Source organism: Gopherus evgoodei, chromosome 2 (genome assembly GCF_007399415.2).
Source record: "Gopherus evgoodei ecotype Sinaloan lineage chromosome 2, rGopEvg1_v1.p, whole genome shotgun sequence".
NCBI classification, from domain to species: domain Eukaryota; kingdom Metazoa; phylum Chordata; order Testudines; family Testudinidae; genus Gopherus; species Gopherus evgoodei.
In genome coordinates, this window is record NC_044323.1 from 205,194,655 (window position 1) to 205,219,001 (window position 24,347).

At 46.1% G+C, this 24,347-nt stretch overlaps 1 protein-coding gene across 1 annotated transcript in view; it reads left to right on the top strand.

Moving 5' to 3' along the window:
* PIEZO2 (piezo type mechanosensitive ion channel component 2) overlaps window positions 1-21,781 on the top strand; it is a 496,400-nt gene extending 474,619 nt beyond the window's left edge. The window contains exons 47-52 of the mRNA XM_030549442.1: window positions 389-481; window positions 1,909-2,081; window positions 5,866-5,985; window positions 13,963-14,042; window positions 18,544-18,721; window positions 20,230-21,781. Of these exons, the coding sequence (XP_030405302.1) occupies window positions 389-481; window positions 1,909-2,081; window positions 5,866-5,985; window positions 13,963-14,042; window positions 18,544-18,721; window positions 20,230-20,482 (897 nt within the window). The 3' untranslated portion in view covers window positions 20,483-21,781. The remainder of the gene's footprint in view (window positions 1-388; window positions 482-1,908; window positions 2,082-5,865; window positions 5,986-13,962; window positions 14,043-18,543; window positions 18,722-20,229) is intronic.
* Window positions 21,782-24,347: the final 2,566 nt, after the last annotated feature.

Below are 24,347 nucleotides of genomic sequence, written 5' to 3' on the forward strand. Positions count from 1 at the left end.
ATTTGTTCTCTCATTCACATTTGCTCAGACCAATGCAAATGGATGTTTGCCTGAAAGAAATTTCAAATGATGGAATTTCCACACATTTGTGGATGGGATTGCTTAAAATTAGAACTCTTTTGGAACAAAACGTGGTGAAATGTTTAGATTTAGGGATTATTTTTCCCCCACAAAATTGGACCATTTAAGAAAATTTGACAAGAAATTCAGAGCTTCAGTTCTGGAAGATTTTAGATCTCATGTGTGACCTTTTCTCCCATCCCTCAGAATCTCTCCCTATGGCACCGAGGACTGACTTAGTCTTAGACTGAAATTCACAGAATGTTTTATTTTTAATATAGAAATAGAATGAAATACATTTGACAAGGATGTGTTTTTTATTTTCCAGCCTATTTTTACAATGAGTGCTCAGCAGAACCAGCTCAAGGATTTGAATCAAACTGAGTATGATTTGTTTCAAGGAGAATATTCGGGTAATACTGTAAGTAAAATGTGGAATGTTTCATCATTTTAAGAATTTGTGTGTATACATCGAGTGTATTCTGATTGGCCAAGTCATTCTGTTTAATTTCCTTTGGGTGAAAATAAGGGATCAATAGCGCTGGCCTTATTAAGATGATTGGTTCCATTGAATTTGTCTGAAATAAGGATTACTTACATGAATAAGAGCTTCAAGAGTAAGACCTTTAAGGGTATGTTTACACTACAATAAAATACCTGCAGCTGGCCCGGGTCAGCCGACTTGGACTCCTAGGACTAAACAGTTGCAGCATATATATTCGAGCTGGGGCTGGATCTCAGGCTCTGGGACCCTCCCTAAGATAAACCCTGATTGTTTATCAGTAATCATTTCACTGAATAGTGTCTGCAAAGCTACTTTAGGTTTCTTTGGTAAGAGAAAAGCATTCAAAAGCAGCTTTTAAATGCACTGGTACCTAGATTTTCAGTAAGACTCTATTTCAAAGATGTGAAACACACTTTGCATTATATAATTAGCATTTCTAAAGCTATAAACACCATCAGCATGCCTTCCCCTAAAACAAGCATGTTGCATCTTATGCCATGTTATATACCAGCAGTTAGAACAAATATTTGTCCGAAACTCACTTTCTCCTTTGGTAACAAGATTCTGCAGGCCACATTCTTCTACGCAGAATTCCCCATTTTCACTTTGCGAAAAGTGTTGCTTATAGAAGCAGAAGGGACTTGGGGGGTAGAAATGTAAAATGCATTAATTTGGACTCTCCCTGATCCACCTCACCCACAGTAGAAGGAGAAACAAAGCCAAGGTCAAAAGAAGATACCGCACAACATGGCCGGGGGTATCTTGGGCCTCCTGAATTCTACCTTGCATTTATAGAAAGCCTCAAATTACCACGTGGTCCGATGGATGTCTGGTAATCTACCTAGCGCAGAATTTGTCAGATGAATTACATATAATGGTAGCCACTTGTGCTGTGTGGCGTCCCTGTGAACTTGCTTAAAGGAAGTTTGAGGTGCCACACAAAGCAAGTGAGAACTAGAGCATATATTATCTCAAATTAAAATGTGTTCTGGGTAGCCCATTAGCTCATATGTGTATTGAGGACCTCTGAAACAAAAGCATAGAATCTATATGCTTAATTTTATTCAGGCCCATTTTTGCAAATGTTTTCTACCAGGTTAGGTGGGTTTTTGTTTTTTAAATCAGTTTCACTAGCAGTGCAATTTTTTTTTCCACATCATTGACTTCTAGTCTGGGCTGTATTTTGGGTAAACCTCTCTCCTCTTACCTGGTGCCTGAGGAAAACCATCAATGCAAATCACTAGACTCATAATTAGTAGTACACCTATAGTTCTGGCTGACCTGTAAGAACAGTTGTGTGTTTCATGTATGTTAAACTTTCCTTTCTCTTTTTGCATGTACAGGGTGCTTTGCAGTTTCTAGAAAGCTATGGAAAAGAAGATATAACTGTAGCAGAACTAGAAGGGAATTCAAATTCATTGTGGACTATCAGCCCTCCCAGTAGAAAGAAAATGATTCAAGGTCTCCAGGATTTTTCTGCTGAGTTCACTCTAGTTCTTTCATGGAGTATTCAGAGGTAATTAGTATGATGATATTGACAGATTGATTATTGGGCTAGGGCTGCTGGTTTAGTGGAAGTGTTTTGCATTGCCACTGTATGTGTGATGCGTTTATTTTCCCATCCAATTCTCTCATTCACCAGGTCAGGAAGGCAGAGGGGGTGGCTGGGGAGGAGATGGGGAAGGGAATGATCTTTGTCACTCAACAGTGAGCCCTCCTGGTAACAAAAATTAGCATTCATAGATTTTAAAGGGGGTTTGCCTTGGAACCTCTGAGCAAGAATGTCCTTGGCCAGGCGCTAGCACCTCCAAAGTGGCAACTATAAAAAGCAGAAGTAAAATGATCTGCGAATCAGCATGGAAGAACATAGGGGAAAAGCAAGTTCAAAGGTAGGACTATAGTGCTTGAGCTTTTCTACCAATGAAATATTTTTACCAAGCCTACTGCAGATCTTATTCAACATGCAGTACTCTCAAGAGCACTTTGTTTGTAACTGTGCTGATATTTTAGCTTTGGTGACCAAAAGACACTTTTAAAACAAGGTGCACACAGTGTAGGCCAAGATTGTCAAAAGTGACTATAAATCTTGGATTCCTCAGGTTTTGAGTGCCCAAACTGCAACACTTTGGAGATGCCTGATTTTCAGACAGTGTAGAGCATTTTCCCTCTGAAAATCCAGTAATTTTAAGAGCCTCAGGTTGGACACCCAGAAACTGAAATCCTAACCTAAATCTTCAAAGACAACCATTTATTTGGGGTGTCCCAAAGGAAGTTAAGAGAAAAATATGAAAATCCCAACCTTAGGTTTTAAAAAACAACGAACAGACTAATAGGAAATCTGCTTCAGACAACATGCTCATCAACGCTTACGTAAATTAAACACTCTGAAGGACCAGGCCTTTGGAAAAACATTAGGTATAAGCAGATAATTTAATGGGGAAATTAAATTAAGGCACCAAAGAGAAACAATCAGCCCTCTTACTGAGGCTTTACACCCTCAAGAGCTATTGGCCGTACGTTTTATGCTGTAAGGAATTAAATAGCAGGACATGAGATGAAAAGCAGTTTTGTTAACTACCTGAACATCTAGAGCAGGGGGGCTACATCCAGCCCACTGCTTCATTTCATCCAGCCCGTGGCAAGTCTCCACGCCATGGGCTGGAAGCCCCAAGCCTCGGGCATCCCCCCATAGTACAGGGGGAAGCTAGGGATGCCTGGCCTTTAAAAGTCTGGTCAGCTCTGCGCACGACTGGTATGTCCCTGCGGCCCCTACGAGCAGGGGCGATCAGGGAAGTTCTGTGCACTGCCCCCACCCCCTGCACAGAACCCCCGTCCCCTCTGCCTAGGGGCCAGATATGGCAGCCACTTCTGGAAGCAGCATGGAGCCCCAGTAGGCAGGGAGCCAGCCTTAGCCCCGCTGTGCCAACAACTGGGAGCCACCTGAGGTAAGCACCACCTAGCCGGAGCCCTCACCAAGAACCCTCTCCCAAACTCCAAACCCCTTGGCCCTAGCCCAGAGCCCCCTCCAGCACCCGAAACTCCTCATCCCCAGCCAGAACCCACACCCCAACCACCTGCCCCATCCTGGAGTCCCCTCCCGCTGCCTGAACTCCTTGTTTCTGGCCCCACCTCAGAGCCTAGGGGTGGCCCTAAGCCTCTGCACCAGCCGCAGGGCTGTGTGTGGCCCGTGACTGATATTTTCTGTGGGTCAGTGGCCCCAATAGAAAAAAGGTTCCCTACCCCTGATCTAGAGCCACTCTGAGCTAAGTAGAGACAATGCCTATTCCCTTCACTGGGGCTTGCATCCATTTACTGTAGCGCTAATTTGCCCCCTGGTGTAGTCTTCCCTTCAAGCTTTCCTACACTCCTGTAAGAGCCATGCTGGGGCATGCACAGATTGCACATTAATAAGAACATAAGAATGGCCATACTGGGTCAGACCAAAGGTCCATCTAGCCCAGTATCCTGTCTTCCGACAGTGGCCAATGCCAGATGCTTCAGAGGGAATGAACAGAACAGGAAATCATTCAGTGATCCATCCCCTGTCGCCCATTTCCAGCTTCTGGGAATTGTAATATCTAACCCTGATAAAAGAATCATGTAGATGGACACCTGAGCTCCTATCATAACAGCTGTCCCTTCACAGCCACATTACTAGGAATTGTGTACATAACTCAAAAACAAACATTGGGCCCATAATAAATAAGATACTTTATTTAAGATTAAAAATTATTTAATTAGATCTTTTTTGTTACTGTGGTAGGATAGTCTGTTATCCAGCGGAAATATTGCTCCCTCCTTTATTCAGAGCTAGTCCATTTTTAATACTCCTCAACTAATCCATCAGTTATGTTTGTTTAATTAAAAACAGTAATAAATTGGATCGAAAGTTGGATCCTTTATCATTGGGAAGCAATGGACTATATAGTAAGTGTGACTGAATATTACATGATTAACATTTACCGCAGTGGAGTCCAAGCTTGGTCAGCCTGAAGGCCAATCACCTGATTTTAAGAATGTCAGGGGACCGCAAGTCAGGGGACACATGCAAGTCCACTGTTGGGGATTCTCCCAGCATTGAGGAGTCTCCAGCCGGCAGAGAGCTGACCCAGCCAGCTCCTACTCCCTCCCTGCAGTTCCTGGCACAAAGGGGACATGGAGAGAAAGGAGGGGCTGCAGCTGATTTGCACTGCATTCCAGCTGTCTACAGCTGCCATATGCGCTAATGGAGACTGTTGCCAGCTGATGGAGGTTAGAACAGTCACTGGGCTGCTCTAATTTGGGCTGGGACTGAGAATCGGAACTGTTATAATTGGCTATTGATTTTCAGCTTCTCCTTCCCCGCCCCGCCAAGCTATCCTCAGTGACTGGAGGGTGGCAGGGAGGAGATGGAGAGGGTGGCCTACCTTTGCTAGATGCTCCCCTGGGCTCACGTAGAGCCAGTTAAGCTCCCATTCTACTCTTCCTGGAGCTCCCACAGCCCAGCAAGGAAGGAGGCAATGGAGCAGCCACAACTACCCTCCTCTCTGTCCTGTGATAGTCAGCAGGGCAGCTGCTGAGCAGCTGGACAGAACCTGACTCACCCCATCAGTGCCATAGGGGTTGCAAAGGATGTGGTGGGAGGGAGCTGGGAAAGCAGTGCCCTCATCCATATCCCCATGGCACACAGGGCTGATTCAGGCACTTCCATTTAAAAACCTCCGGGGGGAATGTGTTTTCTGTTCATAGTCGAATACGCATTTTCATCTTATCTCAAGGGCCCTAGGAGCCTCAGCCTAGACTCCCTGATTTATAAGTGGTGTAAGAAGGATGGGATGAATACCATGTTCTTATTTTATTTGTACATGAGCCCTCTGATAATGAAAGACTTTAGAATCACTCAGAGAGTGTTTCTAGCTGAAGTTGTGGTTAGCCAGGCAACACGGTGTCGTGCCGTCTGCCAAGGCCAATGTCTGGCCTCTGTGTTCAGAAGCAAGCCATCAGGCAGGTTTCTGTGTAAGGCTTCTATTTTGACTTTGACGCAGGAAGTAAAATCATAGTCACATTGTACAATCAAAAATTGTCTCTAAACCATAAAGCCATCATCAATAATGACAGAGTGGGGGTTAGGCCACTGCACATCCACTGGGGGGTCCACATGCTGTATCAGTAGCCTGATGCTTGACAGGATACTGTGGAAGGGTCACCAACACTATGCAGATAGACTAGCAACCCCACATCAGCTAAGCACAGCTCAGAGGGCTGAGCGTTGTGTGGTATTGAGCTTCACTATCTGTTTTCTTTTTCATGTATTATTATAGAAACCTCTCTCTTGGTGCAAAAGCAGAAATAGCATCGGATAAGATTTCCTGTAACCTACTGAACAAAACTAGAGAAAATATCGCTACAATGATGTCTGGGGATGACACGGTAAAGAAGGTGTAAGTTATGTTCTTGACTTGTTCATAAGATGTTTCTCTTAAAGCAGATTAAGCAAATAACTAACTGGTGCACAGTTGGGTTATCTAGAATGTAATCTCTTAGCACAGCATATACCATAAAACTGAAACATACTTCACTGAGTGCATAGCAAAATGGACAGGCACCACTCAAGTGAGTACATTACTCAAAGCTCTGAGTGCGGACCACACCTTGCACCGCCATCACAGGGGCAGCTGTGAGAGGAATTGTGTTCTCTAGCACACTCGGGGAGGAGGAGCATGTATGGATAGTGCAGCATACTGTGTCCTCCTCGCCAACTCCACTTTCCTGGCAACAAGAATTGGTAGAGCCCCTGGCTTTTGCACAGAGACTACAAAGGGGTGAAAATTCCTAGCACCTACACAAAGGCTAAGGACATTCTAGTCCTATACTAATAAATGTTACTTCAAAGGTAATATGCAGTGCTGGTGTAGCTGTGTCAGTCCCAAGATATTTGAGAAACAAAGTGGGTTAGGTGATATCTTTTATGGATGAATGGTGAGCAAGACAAGCTTTCCAGCCACACAGAGCTCTTCTTCTGGTCTGGGAAACTTAATCAGAGTGTCACGGCTAAACACAAGTTGGAACAGATTGTTTAGCATAAGTAGTTAACACACCTTTCAAAGGACCATTCAAGGTGAAGTGGCCCATTAATACCCTTGCAGTCATAAGGAGGAAAGGAAAGAGGAGGAGGAAAGAGAGAAAAAGCAGCTAAGGAGGGAGGGAAGTTGTTAATGGGTTATAGATTATGGTAATAAGCCAAATATCCAGTGTCTCTGTTCAGTCCATGATTTTTAGCATCTAGCAAAGTTATGAATTTAAATTCCCAGGGTTGTCTTTTGAAAGTGTTGTACGGGTTTTCTGTGAAGATAAAGACTGATAGGTCAGACATAGAGTGATCACTAAATGCCTCAAATGCAAATACGTGGGTGAAACCAGACAATTGCTACGTTCTCAAATGAATTCTCACAGAAAAATAATCAAAGGCAAAAACACAGTGTCACCTGTGGGTGAATACTTTTCACGAAGTGATCACTCTGTATCACTGCAGTATTTTTAACATAGACCTACCCTAAGACTCCAGGAATGTCACTCTGAAGCCTACAATGTCTGTTGAGTCAGTGCAAAGCAACAGAAACAGCTACATGCATGGTTGAGAGCTCTTTTTGTTCAGAATGTATGTAGGTCTATTGCATAGATATATGGCTGCATGTAGGTCTATAGTGTATGTCTTTGCATGTCTTTTAAATATTTTATTTCTCATACTTTTTAAAGAAAGGCATTTCCTGGAGGGTGTGGATCTGTTTGAGGCAAGAAGTAGATGATGTATTTGTAATTCTTCTTCGAGTGATTGCTCATATCCTTTCCAGTTAGGTGTGCGCACCGCACGTGCATGCTCGTCGGAAGATTTTTACCCTAGCTACTCTGGTCGGTCGCTAGGTTGCCCCCTGGAGTGGCGCCGCCATGGCGCTGGATATATACCCCTGCCGACCCGTCCGCTCCTCAGTTCCTTCTTACCGCCCGTGTCGGTCGTTGGAACAGTGGAGCACGGCTTAGCTGTCCTCCACTTCCCTAGCTTCTCTCTGTTCGTCTGATCTCTTGTTGTGAATAGTTGACTTAGTTCTTAGTATCTTAGTTTTATAGTTTACAGTTGTTAGTTAGTGTTGTACATAGTTTAGCGGGGTTTGGGCTCGAGCCCGTCCCCGCACCCGGTGCCGGGGCCCATGCCCAGTTCAACAGGGTTTAAACCATGCTCGGCCTGTAAAAAGCCGATGCCCACAAGCGATCCCCACGACTCTTGCTTAAAGTGCCTCGGGGAATCGCATATCTCCAACAAGTGCCGCATTTGCAAGGCCTTTAAGCCGCGGACTAAAAAGGAGAGGGACTTTCGGTTAAAGACTCTCCTTATGGAGGCAGCCCTTAACCCTCCGTCCTCGGCACCGAGCGCTGACAGCGCTTCTCCGGCACCAGACCGCGCCGGCCCCGCCAAGACAACTCGGCACCAGCCTTCTCCGGTGCAGGGACCTGATTGAAGGCCTTCATCCTCTTCCACGCCCTCGGTGCAGACTCGCCCGGATCACCCAGCACCTACCCAGGCCGCGGCACCGACGCCTGTGGTACCGTCAACTCCGGTCCTGAGAGGGCCATCGAGTCCAGTCCAGGAGAGCTCCCTGATGAGACCCATGGTCGAGCTGACTGTCCCCTCCACGCTGGAGACATTCTTCTCGGCCAGGGACCTTATAGCCATGACTGAATCGGCCCTGCCTCAACCCCCGGCACCGCCAGTGCGGGTTCTCCAGTCCAGAGGCAAGCCTGCCGCTACGAGGCCTCCTTCGCTGGAGTCGACGAGCCGGCACCGATCCCGATCCAGGTCTTGGCACCGCTCCGGATCTCGCGGCCGGTCCCGATCTCGACGCCGCTCACAGTCCCAGCACTGCTCACCCAGGCGACACCGATTGTACTTGCAGCGCAGATCCACCTCTCGTCCCAGTCGGTACTCTCAGTACCATTCCAGCTCCAGGCACCGCTCCCGGCACCGAGACTCTCGCAGCCGGTCCCGTCGTAGACGATCGAGATCCAGGTCGACCTCCCGGCACCACGCTGGTTGCAGATCCCGGTCTCGGTCTCGGCACCAATACGATTCCCGGTACCGATCCCCGGCACCAAGGAGATCTCCAATGACGGGAGCGAGGGACTCATACCAGCCTTGCTCGGCTCCTCCATGGCCGTCCTGTCAGCCGTCCCTGTCCTCTCAGGCGGACAGTGTATACGCCCCAGACACCGACGTGCCTGCCGCCTTGTTTAGCGAGCCTCAGCCTCAAGAGCATGGTCCGCAGCAGTGGGGGTTCTGGACACCCTGGGCATACCATCAAGCCCAAGGCCCTCCCCCAGATCCACCGCATTCCATGGCCTCGGAACACAGGGCACTGGAGGCCACGATTACCTGCCCTCCCCCTCCTGCTATGGAGGAAGGGGTGACCCAGCCACAGGACTTTGAGCTCCCCAGGGAGACGGACACTGTGCTTCAGGCGGAGCCCTCTTCAGACCCGCTCGTTCCAGGTCTCTCACCTTTGTCCTCTCCTGACGAGGCGGTGGCTGGAACCTCGTCGACCAGCCCTCCTCCAATTGACCTCAGGGCCCACCAGGACCTCCTCAGGCGTGTTGCACAGAACATGAATTTACAAGCCGAGGAGGTCCCAGAGGTCCAAGATCCAGTGGTGGACATACTGTCATCCAATGCCCCCACTAGAGTGGCTCTCCCATTTATAAAAACCATATAGGCCAATGCCATTACAATATGGCAGTCTCCGGCCTCTGTTCCGCCCGCTGCACGAGGAGTAGAGCGCAAGTACATGGTGCCCTCAAAGGGCTATGAATATCTATATGTACATCCTCCTCCTTGCTCCCTCGTCGTCCAGTCGGTTAATGAGAAGGAGCACCATGGCCAGCAGACACCAGCGTCTAAATCGAAGGACGCAAGATGTATGGACTTGCTTGGGCATAAAGTTTACTCTCCGGGAGCTCTCCAGCTCCAGGTGTCCAACCAGCAAGCTCTCCTTAGCCACTATAGCTACAATACTTGGGCGGTGGCGGACAAATTTAAGGAGCTGCTTCCACAGGATGCACGGCAGGAGTTCTCTGCGATCCTCGACGAGGGGAGAAAGGTCGCAAGAACCTCCCTGCAAGCTTCCCTGGACGCTGCGGACTCAGCCGCCAGGACTCTGGCGTGACTATGTGCCGTATCTCATGGCTGCACGTCTCTGGCCTCCCCCCCGGAGCTCCAGCACACGATTCAGGACCTTCCGTTCGAGGGTCAAGGACTATTTTCAGACAAAACTGACCCTAGGCTGCAGAGCCTAAAAGACAACAGGGTCATTATGCGTTCGTTAGGGATGCACACACCCGTAACTCAGCGCAGGCCCTTCCAACCCCAACAGCATCGTCCTTACCCTCAACCTCGGCAGAGACAAGACTTTGCGAGACAGCGAGGCAGAAACGGCTGCCGGAGACAATCAGGCAACCAAGGGGGCCAGAACCAAAGCTCCTCCAAGCCTCCCCCGGGCCAAAACCTTCTTTTTGAAGGTGCGCCCGAGGGCGTTATACCAGTTTCTTTGAAGGATCCGTCCCTGCCCTTTTCCAACCGGCTTTCCTTCTTCCTCCCTGTGTGGTCCCAGCTAACGTCAGATCGTTGGGTCCTACGCACGTTGGAACTTGGATACTATCTGCAATTTATTTCAAACCCCCCCTTCCACCCTCCTCCCTCTTCAGGGACCCCTCTCACGAGCAACTCCTCCTACAGGAGATGCAAGCGCTCCTTGCCAAAGGAGCCATAGAGGAGGTACCAGAGCACAAAAGGGGCAAGGGGTTTTATTCCCGCTACTTCCTGATCCCCAAGGTGAAGGGAGGTCTCAGACCAATCCTCGATCTGCGGGAACTCAACAGATACATGGTAAAGTTGAAGTTCCGTATGGTATCCCTGGGGACCATTATCCCATCCCTGGATCCTGGAGACAGGTATGCCACCCTCGACATCCAAGATGCCTACTTCCACATAGCCATCTTTCCACCTCACAGGAGGTTCCTCTGGTTCGTGGTCAGCCGGCAGCATTTTCAGTTTGCGGTCCTCCCGTTCGGCCTCTCTACAGCCCCAGGGGTATTTACCAAATGTATGGCTGTAGTTGCCGCCCCCCTTCGCCGCAGTCGGATACACGTCTTTCTGTATCTAGATGACTGGCTTATCCGCGGGACCTCCGAGACGCGAGTCATCAGTCACGTCCACATTGTCAGAACCTTTTCCTACATTTAGGTCTAATGATCAATGTGAAAAAGTCAACTCTAATCCCCACTCAGAGGATAGAGTTTATTGGTGCCACCTTGGACTCGACTCTTGCCAAAGCCTGCCTACCACTGCCACAGTTCCAGGCTCTCACGGCCATCATCCGGAGGCTGCAAGTGGCGCCGCTAACTTCGGTACGCACTTGCCTCACTCTCTTGGGCCACATGGTGGCCTGCACGTTTGTAATGAACTACGCAAGACTGCGCCTATGACCCCTCCAGTCCTGGCTCAACTCGCAATATTGTCCAGCCAGAGATCCTATGGACGTGGTCGTCACCATTCCCTCGAACGTGCTAGACTCCTTCCAGTGGTGGCTAGATCCCGCCATGGTGTGTGCGGGGCTCCCGTTCCACCCGCCCCAACCCTCGGCGTCCCTGACAACGGACGCGTCGTCCCTCAGTTGGGGGGCTCGCCTCAGGCACCTACGTACCCAAGGCCGTCGGTCACCTCACGAGCTGGACCTCCACATCAACGTCCGAGAGCTGAGAGCGGTCCGCCTCGCTTGTCAGACGTTCCGGAAACACTTGCAGGGCCGTTGTGTATTGGTATTCACCGACAACACAACAGCCATGCACTATATAAACAAACAGGATGGCACAAGATCTTCACCCCTGTGCCAGGAAACCTTACAACTATGGGACTTCTGCATAGCCCATTCCATACACCTCGTCGCGTCCTTTCTCCCAGGAGTTCGGAACACGCTGGCAGATCGCCTAAGCAGATCCTTCCTGTCGCACGAATGGTCGCTTCGCCCGGACGTTGCTCTTTCACTCTTCCGGAAGTGGGGGTTTCCACGGATAGACCTCTTTGCATCCCGCGGGAACAGGAAATGCCAGGCGTTCTGCTCCTTTGAAGGCCTCTCACCGGGGTCGATGGCAGATGCCTTTCTTGTGCCATGGACGACGCACCTGCTCTATGCCTTTCCACTGTTTCCACTCATCCACAGCGTCCTACTGAAAGCGTGCAGGGACAAAGCCCGCTTAATCTTGATAGCTCCAGTGTGGCCTCAGCAGCACAGGTACACCATGCGGCTTGACCTATCCATAGCCGACCCTGTTCCCCTGCCTCTTCACCTGGACCTGATTACCCAGGACCACGGCAAGCTCAGTCACCCGGACCTTCAGTCGCTCCACCTCACGGCGTGGCTCCTGCGTGGCTGACTCGCTCTGAGCTGCGTTGCTCCACCCCAGTGCAGCAGGTACTCCTGGGTAGCAGGAAGCCTTCCACTAGAGCTACATATTTGGCCAAGTGGAAGCGCTTCGTGTGGTGGTGTGTGGAGCAGAACTTCCTTCCCGCTGAGCTATCCATATCTAACATTTTGGATTACCTCTGGTCCCTCAAACAACAGGGCTTGGTGGTATCATCACTGAGGGTCCACTTGGCAGCCATCTCTACATTCCACCCAGGAGAGGATGGCCGCTCGGTGTTTTCCCATCTGATGGTGTCTAGGTTCCTTAAGGGCCTAGAGCACCTCTACCCTCAGGTACGCCGCCCTGCCCCAACATGGGATCTTAACCTGGTTCTTGCCAGACTTATGTCCCCTCCGTTTGAACCGTTAGCAACGTGCTTCCTTCTCTACCTCTCCTGGAAAACCGCTTTCCTGGTAGCCATCACGTCCGCGAGACGGGTTTCAGAACTTCGGGCCCTCATGGTGGACCCCCCCATATACGGTGTTCCACAGAGACAAGGTGCAGTTGCAACCACATCCGGCCTTTCTTCCCAAGGTGGTATCTGCCTTCCACGTTAACAGGAGATCTTCCTCCCGGTTTTCTTCCCAAAACCGCCTTCATCTCGCAGGGAGCAGCAGCTACACTCCCTTGATGTTCGTAGAGCGCTTGCTTTTTATATAGAATGAACTAAGCTATTCCGCAGAACCCCCCAACTCTTTGTCGTGGTGGCTGAGCGGATCAAAGGGCTTCCTGTCTCCTCGCAGCGCATTTCCTCCTGGGTAACATCGTGCATCCGTGCCTGTTATGACTTGGCTCACGTCCCATCAGGCTGCATGACTGCGCACTCCACCAGGGCTCAAGCTTCATCAGCTGCTTTCCTCGCGCACGTGCCCATTCATGAAATCTGCTGTGCAGTGACCTGGTCCTCGGTCCACACTTTCGCCTCCCACTATGCCCTGGTTCAGCAATCTAGGGATGATGCAGCCTTCGGCTCCACCGTATTGCACTCTGCGACATTTCACTCTGACCCCACCGCCTAGGTAAGGCTTGGGAATCATCTAACTGGAATGGATATGAGCAATCACTCGAAGAAGAAAAGACAGTTACTCACCTTTGTAACTGTTGTTCTTCGAGATGTGTTGCTCATGTCCATTCCACACCCGCCCTCCTTCCCCACTGTCGGAGTAGCTGGCAAGAAGGAACTGAGGAGCGGACGGGTCGGCAGGGGTATATATCCAGTGCCATGGCGGCGCCACTCCAGGGGGCGACCTGCCGGCCCACCAGAGTTGCTAGAGTAAAAATCTTCTGACGAGCATGCACGCGTGGCACGCACACCTAACTGGAATAGATATGAGCAACACATCTCGAAGAACAACAGTTACAAAGGTGAGTAACCGTCTTTTCCTGTTCTCAGAAGGCAGTAATTTTATAAAAGATACACCCACTTCCACATGTTCTTCCCCACACTTAGCACTAGCTGAACACTGTACTATTCTGAGATTATAAACATTTCCATCGATGTGCTTCATTTATTTATCAAGTGATGGTGTGTCACCTCTCTCCTTCTTGATGGTGTGATACAACATTTTTGTTTATGTGGGCAAACAAAGGAATGCATTCCCCGGTCCCTCACTCCTCCCTATGTGCACATATAGCCAGCATTCATGGTTGATGACTGGTGTATGGGGAAATTTTGAATGGAACACTTTGTTAAAATATTGGTAGAACATCACTGGTAAGTCCATCAAAGTCAATGGAGTGACACTGGTTCAAAGCTGATGTGAGATCAGAATCCAGTCCAAAAATTACAGCAAAGTACTCTCCTTCTTCAAACTGGAATCATATTCTACAGCTGCCCCAAAACGGATGTCCAAGTGAATTTACAAAGATACAAAAATCTGGAATTATTTGCTGTCACATTTTTCTTTCAGGATGCTAGAAATGATGTTTCCATACTACATCAAGGCACCTAGTGATTCTCTGGCAAAACCCATAAAGCAGCTATGGAAAGGTACGTCTTCAAGCTGTGATTATCATTGTGTATTCTTTTTTTCATTGTAAAACACACAAGGCTGTTTAGATAATAATGGGACTGTGTCAAGGACTGTTGCGCTGCTGCTCTGCTCTGTTGTACCTATTGTGTGGGTAAAAGGAGGGTATCGAGCTCCAGAGCTATCGACCCAGCACCTTTCACACAAGAAAACCCCTCAAAGCTTTTTTAGATACTTAGCACTTCTATAGAATGTTTTAGCTGAGGGTCTGAAAGCACTGTGCCGAAGGTTTGTAAGCGTTGTTTATCCCCATTTTTTTGAGATGGGAAAATGGAGGCACGAGAATCTAATAGCAAAATTTTAAAGCTATGATACCTGAACTCAGTCATCAAAATTCATAGTTAGGCATCCTCATGGGCTTTCATTTATTATTATTATAATCATTAGTATTAGCATTATGGTAGATCTAACCAAGGATCAGGGCCCCCTAGTGTTAGGCCTTGTACAAACAGGTAAGAATTAACTGCCCAAAATGTTTGTTAATGCAGTTAAAACTTTAAGTTTGATTTGCAGTGCCTCATGCTCTTCCGGAGTGACAAGTGCACCTGTGCAGAAACTGCTGAAACCCAGGAAGTATACAGTTAAGGTACACACTAGCCTCAGCCTGTAACCTTAACTCTGCCCTCTTTGAGTGGTGCCCCCACACACCCCTGACAGACATTGTAGCACTCTATCCTCCCAGGTAATATGGAACATTGTGGAGACACAGCATGTGGACAAAGTAGAAGAAACCGTCAGTCCATGGCAGGCTTAGAGAATACCAGCTGACTACACCTCGCCTGTGCTCCACCACTCCTACATGTCCTCGGAGTCACCAGCTGTTACAACCCCTTACAAATCCCTTGGCCATTGTACTAAGGATTTCTCTGATTGACCACCTATACTTATCTCTGTAATGCCCTGTAATGTATGCCACCCGACTATTATAAATCCCCAGGGCAAGAACATAACTCAGCCCAGAAACAAGGGGATTGTGATCCCTTTGGGTGCATTTGCTCCTCTGATGTCACAGTGTGAGTTGTGGCAATCTGCTGCAAGTCATCCCTGCACCAGTCAGTACAGCGTCCCTAACACAGCGAAGATCAGATCGAATGCATGCAGGTGAATGAGAGAATACAATTCTGTAGGACGCAACACACGAGAAATGGCACATTTACCAAGTCATTCCTCATGTCTGCTTGTTATAAGGCAGGCCTGCCTGTAACACACTTACAATATAGCTGCAGTGGCTCTTGGGTTAGGGTTAAGGGAGGCAAGGGGATTTCCTGGGCCTGAGAGGGGCCCTAGGAGCATGTTCAGTGACAGTGGTGCAGGGTGAGTGTGCTGACAGGGGGAAGTAGGGGGAGGGCCCTCCCCCGGAGCTCGCTGCTGCCGGTGGGGAGAGGGTCGGGGGGAGTCCTTTCTGGCCCTAGCCCTGGGGCAGCCTGTGTGCACTCCAAGCTCCTCATCTCCAGCCCCACCCCAGAGCCCTCACCTGAGGGAAAAAATCCGCAACTTAAATTCAGTAGTCAGTTTGGGGTATGCTCATGTTTAGCACCCTTTAAAGTATATAATTGGTTGTATATGGGGTATAATGTATTGAAGCAGGCGAGTGCTGCTTCTGACTTTCCTCTTTTAATTGACCCTCGTAATCCTGTGGCGCCGGCGCATTGTAGTTTCATTTTATTCCAGCAACAAATTCTTGATTTGTAGGACCAGTAATAATCAACAATGGATAAATTCTTAATAAAATTACCCAGAGAAAAAAAGAAGAAAAGGGTAATTCATCAAATGATTGCCTGAGTTCGACACCCAGCTTTCAAACTGAAGTTATACAAAAGAGAGATACAGCAAATCTCCAAGATAAGAAAAGGAGTTTTCAGCAGTCTTGGCTATCAGGATTTACGTGCTTGGAGTACAACAGCAAATTAGAGGTTTTTGCTCAGTCTCCAAAAACTGTTCTGAAAAGAAGATCTTAATATTTTCTACAAAGGCTGAACCAATGTTTATTTCGTCCGGATTTCAAGATTGGAGACATACATTGCACAGTTTTACATCACATGAAAAATCCGCCTGTCGCAAGGAAGCGGTAATGAAGTATGCTGCTCTGCAATCGCAGGTAAATGTTTCTGCACTAATGTTGGCCAGTTACAGGAAAGAGTCACAAACAGCTAGGAATGCACGGCACAACATTTTTAAGTGTTCAGTACCTAGCTTAACAAGGAATAGCATCACGTGGACATAATGAGAGTGATTCAAATTGGATGCAGCTCTTGTTGCTACACACTACAGATTCAGAGGAAAGGAGACAGTGGCTTAGTCACACAAAATACAAGTGGCTGTCACATGAGGTTATTAACGAAATAACTGAAATGATGGCAATGATGGTGCTAAGACAAATTGTGCAAAAGATAAAGGCTTCAAAGTTTTATGCCATTGTAATGGATGAGACTACTGATTTGTCAAGAAAAGAACAAATAAGGGTTTTTTTAAGGTTCTTTTCTAGTGAAGACTGGGAGATTTGAGGAGTTTATTGGGTTTTACTAAACTGACGCAATGGATGCTGCTTCTCTTCAAAATTGTGGAAGATACACTTCTCAGGTCTGACTTGCACTTTTCTGATTGCCAGGGGCAGTGTTACGATGGAACCAGTAAAGTGTCCAGCAAATTTACTGGGGTCTAAGCCAGAGTGAAGGATCAAGCCCCAAGAGTGGAATTTGTGCGCTGTGCTGCACATTCCCTTAGCCTTGCCATGCAGGATGCCCTGCATAATATTCTAGAATTTCATGATATGTTTTTGACAGTGAAAGAGCCTTCAAGGAGTCACCAAAGCATATGGCAGCATTCAGAGTGTTTTAGAGTGAAGGGGCGCCTTCTTTACGACCATTGTGCCCAACAAGGTGGACACTAAGGATCAGTAGCATTAAATCACTGCTCCACAATTAGGAGGCCATGATGAATTTAGTTACTCTTCAGATGAATTTGGCTCAAAATGTAGTGGATTCTCGAAGAACGTCAATATTTTTCAACATACTTTATGTTAACAGTTCTTGAGAAAGCCATGGGTTCTGTAGAAAAAGCTAACGCAAAAATTCAAAGCCCAGATGTGTCATTGGCAAGTGTTATGAAAAAGTTGGCCTGTTTCAAGAGGTGTTGAGCAGCATGCACACTGACTCATCATACAATCACTTCTGGGAAACAACCGTAGAGAAAGCACTGAGACGGCTCAACCATGGAAGCCTTCCTCACACCTTCAGTGACCCCAAAGAGTATTTTCATCAAATATATGTCGGGATCATTGATGCTTGCAAAGTTGCCATTGAACAGAGGTTTTCAACAGAAAGCTTTACATTTGCAGTAAATGTGGAGAAGCGTATAACTGATGCAACAAATGGCTCCAAACAGGACATTGTCCCAATAAGTGAAGCTTTCCACAGTGAGATTAACACAGAGAGGCTAGCTCTTCATTTAGAAATTTTGAATGATATTTGCAGATTAAGAAATTGCCATCTTAATTCAGTGAGTGAAGTGAAGCAATTTCTGAAACAAAATGAAGGCTTGAGTGATGATGTCAGAAGTTACAATTCTCCTGAAATTATTCTACACAATTCCGACTACAACCGGCACCACTGAGCGATAATTCAGTTACCTGCGCACACTGAAGAATTATTTGCGAATGACAATGAGCCAAGAACATCTAAATCACTTGGCATTTCTGCACATTTATAAGAACTCTATCTCTGAATTGGACATTGCAAGCTTCCTGGATGACTTCATTTCAAGAACCGAACAATGATGAAAAGTGTTTGATGCCTCCTGAAGAATATCGCAAAAGAAGGGGTTACATTTGTTTTAATTTTAGAAAGTATTTGCTTTTGAGGGTTATTGAGCCTCTTTAAGAGTGCTTGGTTATTTCCATATTCAAAAGAGTATTAATAAAGTTGATATTCTTAGTTAAATAATTTGTTCTTACAATAGTGATATTGTGCAATACGGAGAAACTGTTAAACGCTTACTGTTTCTAGTCCATTTTAACATTATTTTAAAAAATATATATCAGCTTATAAGGCTGGGTGGGGGCGGGACTTGGACCCTTTCTGGGCACTACCAAAAATTATACAAACCTGCCGCCCCTGTTCCCAAAATCTAACCCAGAGAACTCTCAATCTAGGGCATCGGATCTTGTGGAGACATGATTAGCTTTACACACATTGTAGTCCCACTGAAGTCAACAGAGCTGACGTTAAGCCCTTGAATGAGTCCTTGCAGGGCCTAGACACAACCAGTTTTCATAAGTAATTTTAAAAGGCTAGAGAACCATTGTAGTACTGTTCTATAAACTATTTTAAAATGGTTTCTAAGGATGCTTTTACTGACTTATTTTTAGGCTGCACCGTCACTTTGTCATATTAATAAGCAACTGATCCTAACAAATTTGACTTATTGACAGCATGCTTGTTTTTGTGTTTTCTCTTTCAATAGAGGGGAGGATGGAAAACATCACTGTTTCTCTTGTCAAAAATGAGTCTAAAGATGGGGTTCGTGAATGGTGGGTTCTCAATCAGCTTGGAAAAAGATACAGACAGGAAGAAAGTCTTGAACTCTTTGTATTCAGTGACAAAGTTAGCCCTCCTAGCCTGGGATTCTTGGCTGGCTATGGGTAAGAGAGAATCTTATACTTAAAACAGTACTGTCTATTAGAAATAATCTAAGGTGAACTGGGAAATTTATCTCTTGTAAACCAGGGTTTTGTGTTCCTATTGTAACAGTTGAGAGCATCGCAAATACCTAAAATAAATCACAGAGGACCAGGACTAGCCCTAGCCCCACCAAAAAAAAAAAAGTGCATTAAGAAGGGAGTAAATTTCATGATTTTATGGAGATTAAGATCTTCTGTTTTAGCATCTCTAGCAGCCTTCATAGCTATAACATCAGGGTATCAGAGACACAATATACATCTTAGGTGGAACCCTTAGCTCAGGCCCTAACAGCTGGACAAAGAAATTGATTTTAAACTATTTTGTTTTAAAATAGGTTTGACATTCTCAATTATAAATAGAGAACAAATTCTGCCCCCTGATGTTTTTCCATTCATGTACTCTCAGGGTTGGGGATTTTCTCCCCCTACACAAGATCCATGTGGAGAGAGGTCTGCACTGTGATAGTTGTTTCACCATCCTGCTACTTGTCCTGCAAAAGAACCCTCCCTGTAGTCAGGAACCCACAGCTGGGAGGGAGAGGAGGACATGCATTGTCTTCTCCCATAACCCTGCAGGGAAATTAATACGGTCTGAGTCTTTTCTGCTTATGCCCTCCCACGTTGTGAAGTATTCCTTCATGGGGGTTCCAAAGGGAGCGGCCAATGAAGGAAGCATTAGCAGCTCAGCTCCACTGACCCCAGAGAGAAGTCAGTAGGCCCAGACCTTGTAGAGAGTTATGGTTAATCCAAGCCTCAAGCATATCTCAGGGATCTGCAAGTTCTGATAGAGCAGGGTTTCTAAAACGGGCCGTCGCTTGTGTAGGGAAAACACCTGGCGGGGCGGACCGGGTCGGTGTGTTTACCTGCCCTGTCCAATCGCGGGTCCCACTGGCCGTGGATCACTGCTCCGAGCCAATGGGAGCTGCTGGAAGCGGTGCAGGCCATTTCCAGCAGCTCCCATTGGCCCGGAGCAGCGATCCACGGCCAGTGGGAGCCATGATCGGCCGGACCTGCGGATGGGGCAGGTAAACACACCGGCCCAGCCCACCAGGGGCTTTCCCTACACAAGCAGTGACCCCTGTTTGAGAAATCCTGGGGTAGAGAAACGTTAGCAGAAAGGGAAACCTGCCAGAGACTCTCTCTTCAGGAATGATTTGGGGGAACCTGCAGTAGGAGATCCCCAAGAAGATTCCTGTCCTCAGCACATTTTCCACATGAGGTGGAGTTTTTGTCCCTTTATTATTTTAATAGTATACAATTTTAAAAAATATTTTTAGAAATGATTTTATGAGAAATGTTTAGATTTTGAATTCCATTATTATTCCTGATGTGTAACACAGTTGATTCAGTGGAAATGGTCATGTTTCATAAACTCATCACCACCTTAGTTTTATCGGCATTTGCCTGTTTTTGGATTTATAACCAGATTAGAAAAACATCTTTGAACTCTTTCCTCTCTTGCTTTACAGTATAATGGGACTTTACGCCTCAGTTGTCCTGGTGATAGGGAAGTTTGTCCGTGAGTTTTTCAGCGGGATCTCTCACTCCATCATGTTTGAAGAACTACCAAACGTGGACCGTATCTTGAAGTTGTGTACTGACATTTTCTTAGTAAGAGAGACTGGAGAACTGGAACTAGAGGAAGACCTGTACGCCAAATTAATATTCCTGTACCGCTCACCAGAGACGATGATCAAATGGACTAGGGAAAAAACTAATTGATCTCTTTGAAGTCACACTGCAAATCAAGTTGACTTCCTCTGAATTTTAAAAAAGCACAATATTCTCATAAGAGCTAAGCCTTTTATAGTTAGGTAGCAATGATTTTTCACTGACTGAGTCCAGGAAGCTACTTCCTTAGGAATCCATGCTGCCTTTCAAATTAAGGATTAATGGTGAAGAAGATTCGTTTGATTTTTTTTTTTAAATGCCCACTCCTCTAAAATCAGGGGACCTTGTTTTGTAATTTAATCAACCAAATGTTCTGCATCCTTGACTGGGTAAGTTAATCTTCCGGACATTAAATTTCTACCGTTAAAGAAAAAGGAAAGAAAGAAACGATCCCTCAGATGACTTCACTGGACCTTTTCTGGAGTGATAGTTTGTGCAATATGCTGTTGTACGTCACTGACTTTCAAGATACAGTAATGGGAATCTGACTAGCCTTCAGGATAACCATGCCAAAAGGCCACAGTGCGAGCTGAAGAAATGCTAGCCATATCCATTTTTAGAAAAGCAGAGGTTTTGATGTACAGAATACTCTGTGGACAACTCTCTGCAAGCAAAAAGAAAACAAGTGACAATCTCTTTAGTTACCTTATTTTATTTGTACTGTCCCAGGAGACATTTCCATGAAACATCAATGACTTTTCTCAGGAAAAAAAAACTTGGTTTTAGCACTTAGTTAAACCTTAATGAATTATGGAGTATTGGGATGTTCTGCTGGGCTATCTTCCCACAATTACTGCTTTCCTTTAGACAGAGAAAAACCAACTGAATGATTAAGGAGCTGTTTCACTTCTTATATCTCTTTGAAGACTGAATAGTGTGTGCTACTCTGTGCTTCCCCAGTACATGCTTTTCCCTCCATTTTGACGATTTAAGGCAATGGTTTTGTTATCTGATATTCTCCTTCCAGTGTTTCAGGTATACAGAAATGTTTACATATTCCAATTGACATTTTTACATCCGAGACGGGTTTTTTAAGTTCCCAAATATAGAAGTACATATGAGCTTGAAAAATGGCCTTTTCTTAAATTACTCTTGTTGGTGTCACAAACGGTTCATTAGAGAACATTGTAGCATGAAAATTTATGATTGCAATGTAGGTTTAATTCCATGTTAAAAAAATGCAATTTCTGAAAAACAAACTCCTTGAGTGGGTGGGTATGGTACAAGGTTAGACTGTGTAGTTTTGATTCAGTAATGACTTAAAATAAAGCACATGATGCAAAGTCATTTTAGAGGTATTTTTTCTTCTTCCTCTTTACACTAAATGGGAAATGTCTTTATATAGTTAACATATTCACAGTGGAGTTAAGGTCAGTGACAAATGAATCACACTCTTTCCGTTTTCAGGGTGGTAGCCGTGTTAAAGGCGATGGCTACACTCACACTTTACAGCGCTGCAACTTTCGCGCTCAGGGGTGTGAAAAAACACCCCCCTGAGCACTGCAAGATACAGCGCTGTAAAGCCTCAGTGTAATCAGGGCGGCAGCGCTGGGAGCGCGGCTCCCAGCGCTGCACGCTACACCCGTAAAGGATGTGGTTTACATGCAGCGCTGGGAGAGCTCTTTCCCAGCGCTGCCGCTCCGACTACACTAACACTTCAAAGTGCTGCCGCGGCAGCGCTCCGAAATTCCAAATGTAGCCATACCCTTAGTCTGTATCAGCAAAAACAATGAGTAGTCCTTGTGGCACTTTAGAGACTAACAAATTTGGAACTAAGCTTTCGGGGGCTAAAACTTCATCAGGTGAATGGAGTGGAAAATACAGTAAAGAGGTATAAAAACACAACATATGAAAAGATGGGAGTTGCCTTATCAAGTGGGAGGTCAGTGTTAACGAGCCAATTCAATTAAGGTGGAAGTGGGCTATTCTCAACAGTTGACAGGAAAGAGGAAAAAATCGCTTTTATAGTGCTAATGAGTTCAATGTTATCAAGATGACCTATTTCAAACACTTGGCAAGAAGGTGTGAGTATCAGCAGGGGGAAATTAGTTTTTGTAGTGACCCATCCATTGCCAGTGTTTATTCAGGCCTAATTTGATGGTGTCCAGTTTGCAAATTATGGTAGTTCCAGTTCTGCAGTTTCTCACTGGATTCTGTTTTTGAAGTTTTTTGTTGAAGAATTGCCACTTTTAAGTCTGTTATTGAGCGTCCAGGGAGACTGAATGTTCTCCTACTGGTTTTTGAATGTTATGATTCCTGATGTCAGATTTGTGTCCATTTATTCTTTTGCATAGAGACTGTCCAGTTTGGCCGATGTACGTGGCAGAAGGGCATTATTAGCACGTGACGGCATAGATCACATTGGTAGATGTGCAGGTGAACAAGCCCCTGCTGGTGTGGCTGATGTGGTTAGGTCCCTTTCAGTTAGCTGCTATTTATTATATAAATGATATAGTCAGTCAGGAGAGGGCAAAAAATACAAGGTAACTTTCAGCTGAAGGGACAATTGTAGCTTTATTGGCACATCTTAATGCAGGGCTTTATAAAAACAGCACAGTTGAAATTTTAACACTTACCCTCTTATTCAGTGCTTCTGTGGAAGTGGTGTCAGTTCCATTCTATACCCTAGCAACACATTTTGGACACTATGACGTGCACAAGAAAATAAACTGCTTTGTTATATTGTAACAATAAAATCAAGTGGTGACTGGAAGGCTATTTGATTTCTTCATACACCATAAAGAAAAGGTGGCGGTTGTTCTAGAGGGCTGGCAAGATGTCTGGTTGTGCTGAACATTCCTCTGTGGAGTGATTTACTCTTCAGCTTGTAAGTCTAGTTCTTCCTCACAGCAGGGCCATCATTTGACTCTATGCAGGGGTTACAACAGAACCAACATAGAGACTGGCTGACATAACGGAGGCGATAAATCTAACCTGTGTGTATACTTTGATCCTCTGTGTTCTCCTTTTCTAAACTGAAGAATAAAGTACTGGGAGTTAAATGAGGCTGGTGTGTATTTCCAAAATGTACCAGCCAACCAGCCTACTTTGATCACTATTGTGTCTCTTCCCTCCTTAAGAGGCATTTATTTACTGGTGAAAAGCTTGGTCACAGATGAACTTGACAGCCTTTTAGACTTGCAGAACAGCTGCTTCTTTTTCATTAATGGACTAAACAATCTTTCTACCTGATCTGTCATGAACTCTGTAGATCAGCCATGTGAGTGCATGTGCCTCCAGCTCAAGCTACACAGGCTGTCATTTAGGCAATAGCATGGTTTTGTGAAAGAGTTCATGCATGCCAACAGTTTGGGGAAACGGAGCCCAATCTTGAAGTTCTGAGCTTTCTTGTTCAGTGCAAGAAATTCAAGTCTCAAGCAGGTGGATGCTAGGTAAAAATAAGAGAAACTCCCAGACTGATAAATGTTGCATCTTATAAACTTCAGTGTTTATAGGCTGCAGCATAGACATACCCTTAAAGTCAGGGGAACCTTTAACCACTGACTTTGAACAATACAAGGATCTGGCCATAAATTCGATATGGATTGCCTATTATTGCAAACAGCCATATTTTGGAAGGTTGAGGGGGAAAAGATGGTTAAAAGACATGCTGCCAAGTTCCCACATAATTTCAGTCATTTTAAATTTTTGGCACTTTATCTCCTCACATACTAGTCTAAAAGGCATCTTTGCAGACTAACAGAGTGAATGAGTACACAGCTGTTTAGACAGTAAACTCCGAGGGGCATTGTCTCTTTATAGTCCACTCATCACTTGGCAGCTCCTCATGGCCAGGTGTGGCATAGCAGCTCTCTGGGCTGGTGCCCGCCTGCCAACAGTCGTTCCCCTTTCTGTGACTCTTCCTCAGCCTGTCTTCAACTCAGCCTATAGCCCCTTTGCTGGGCTGAAGAAGACT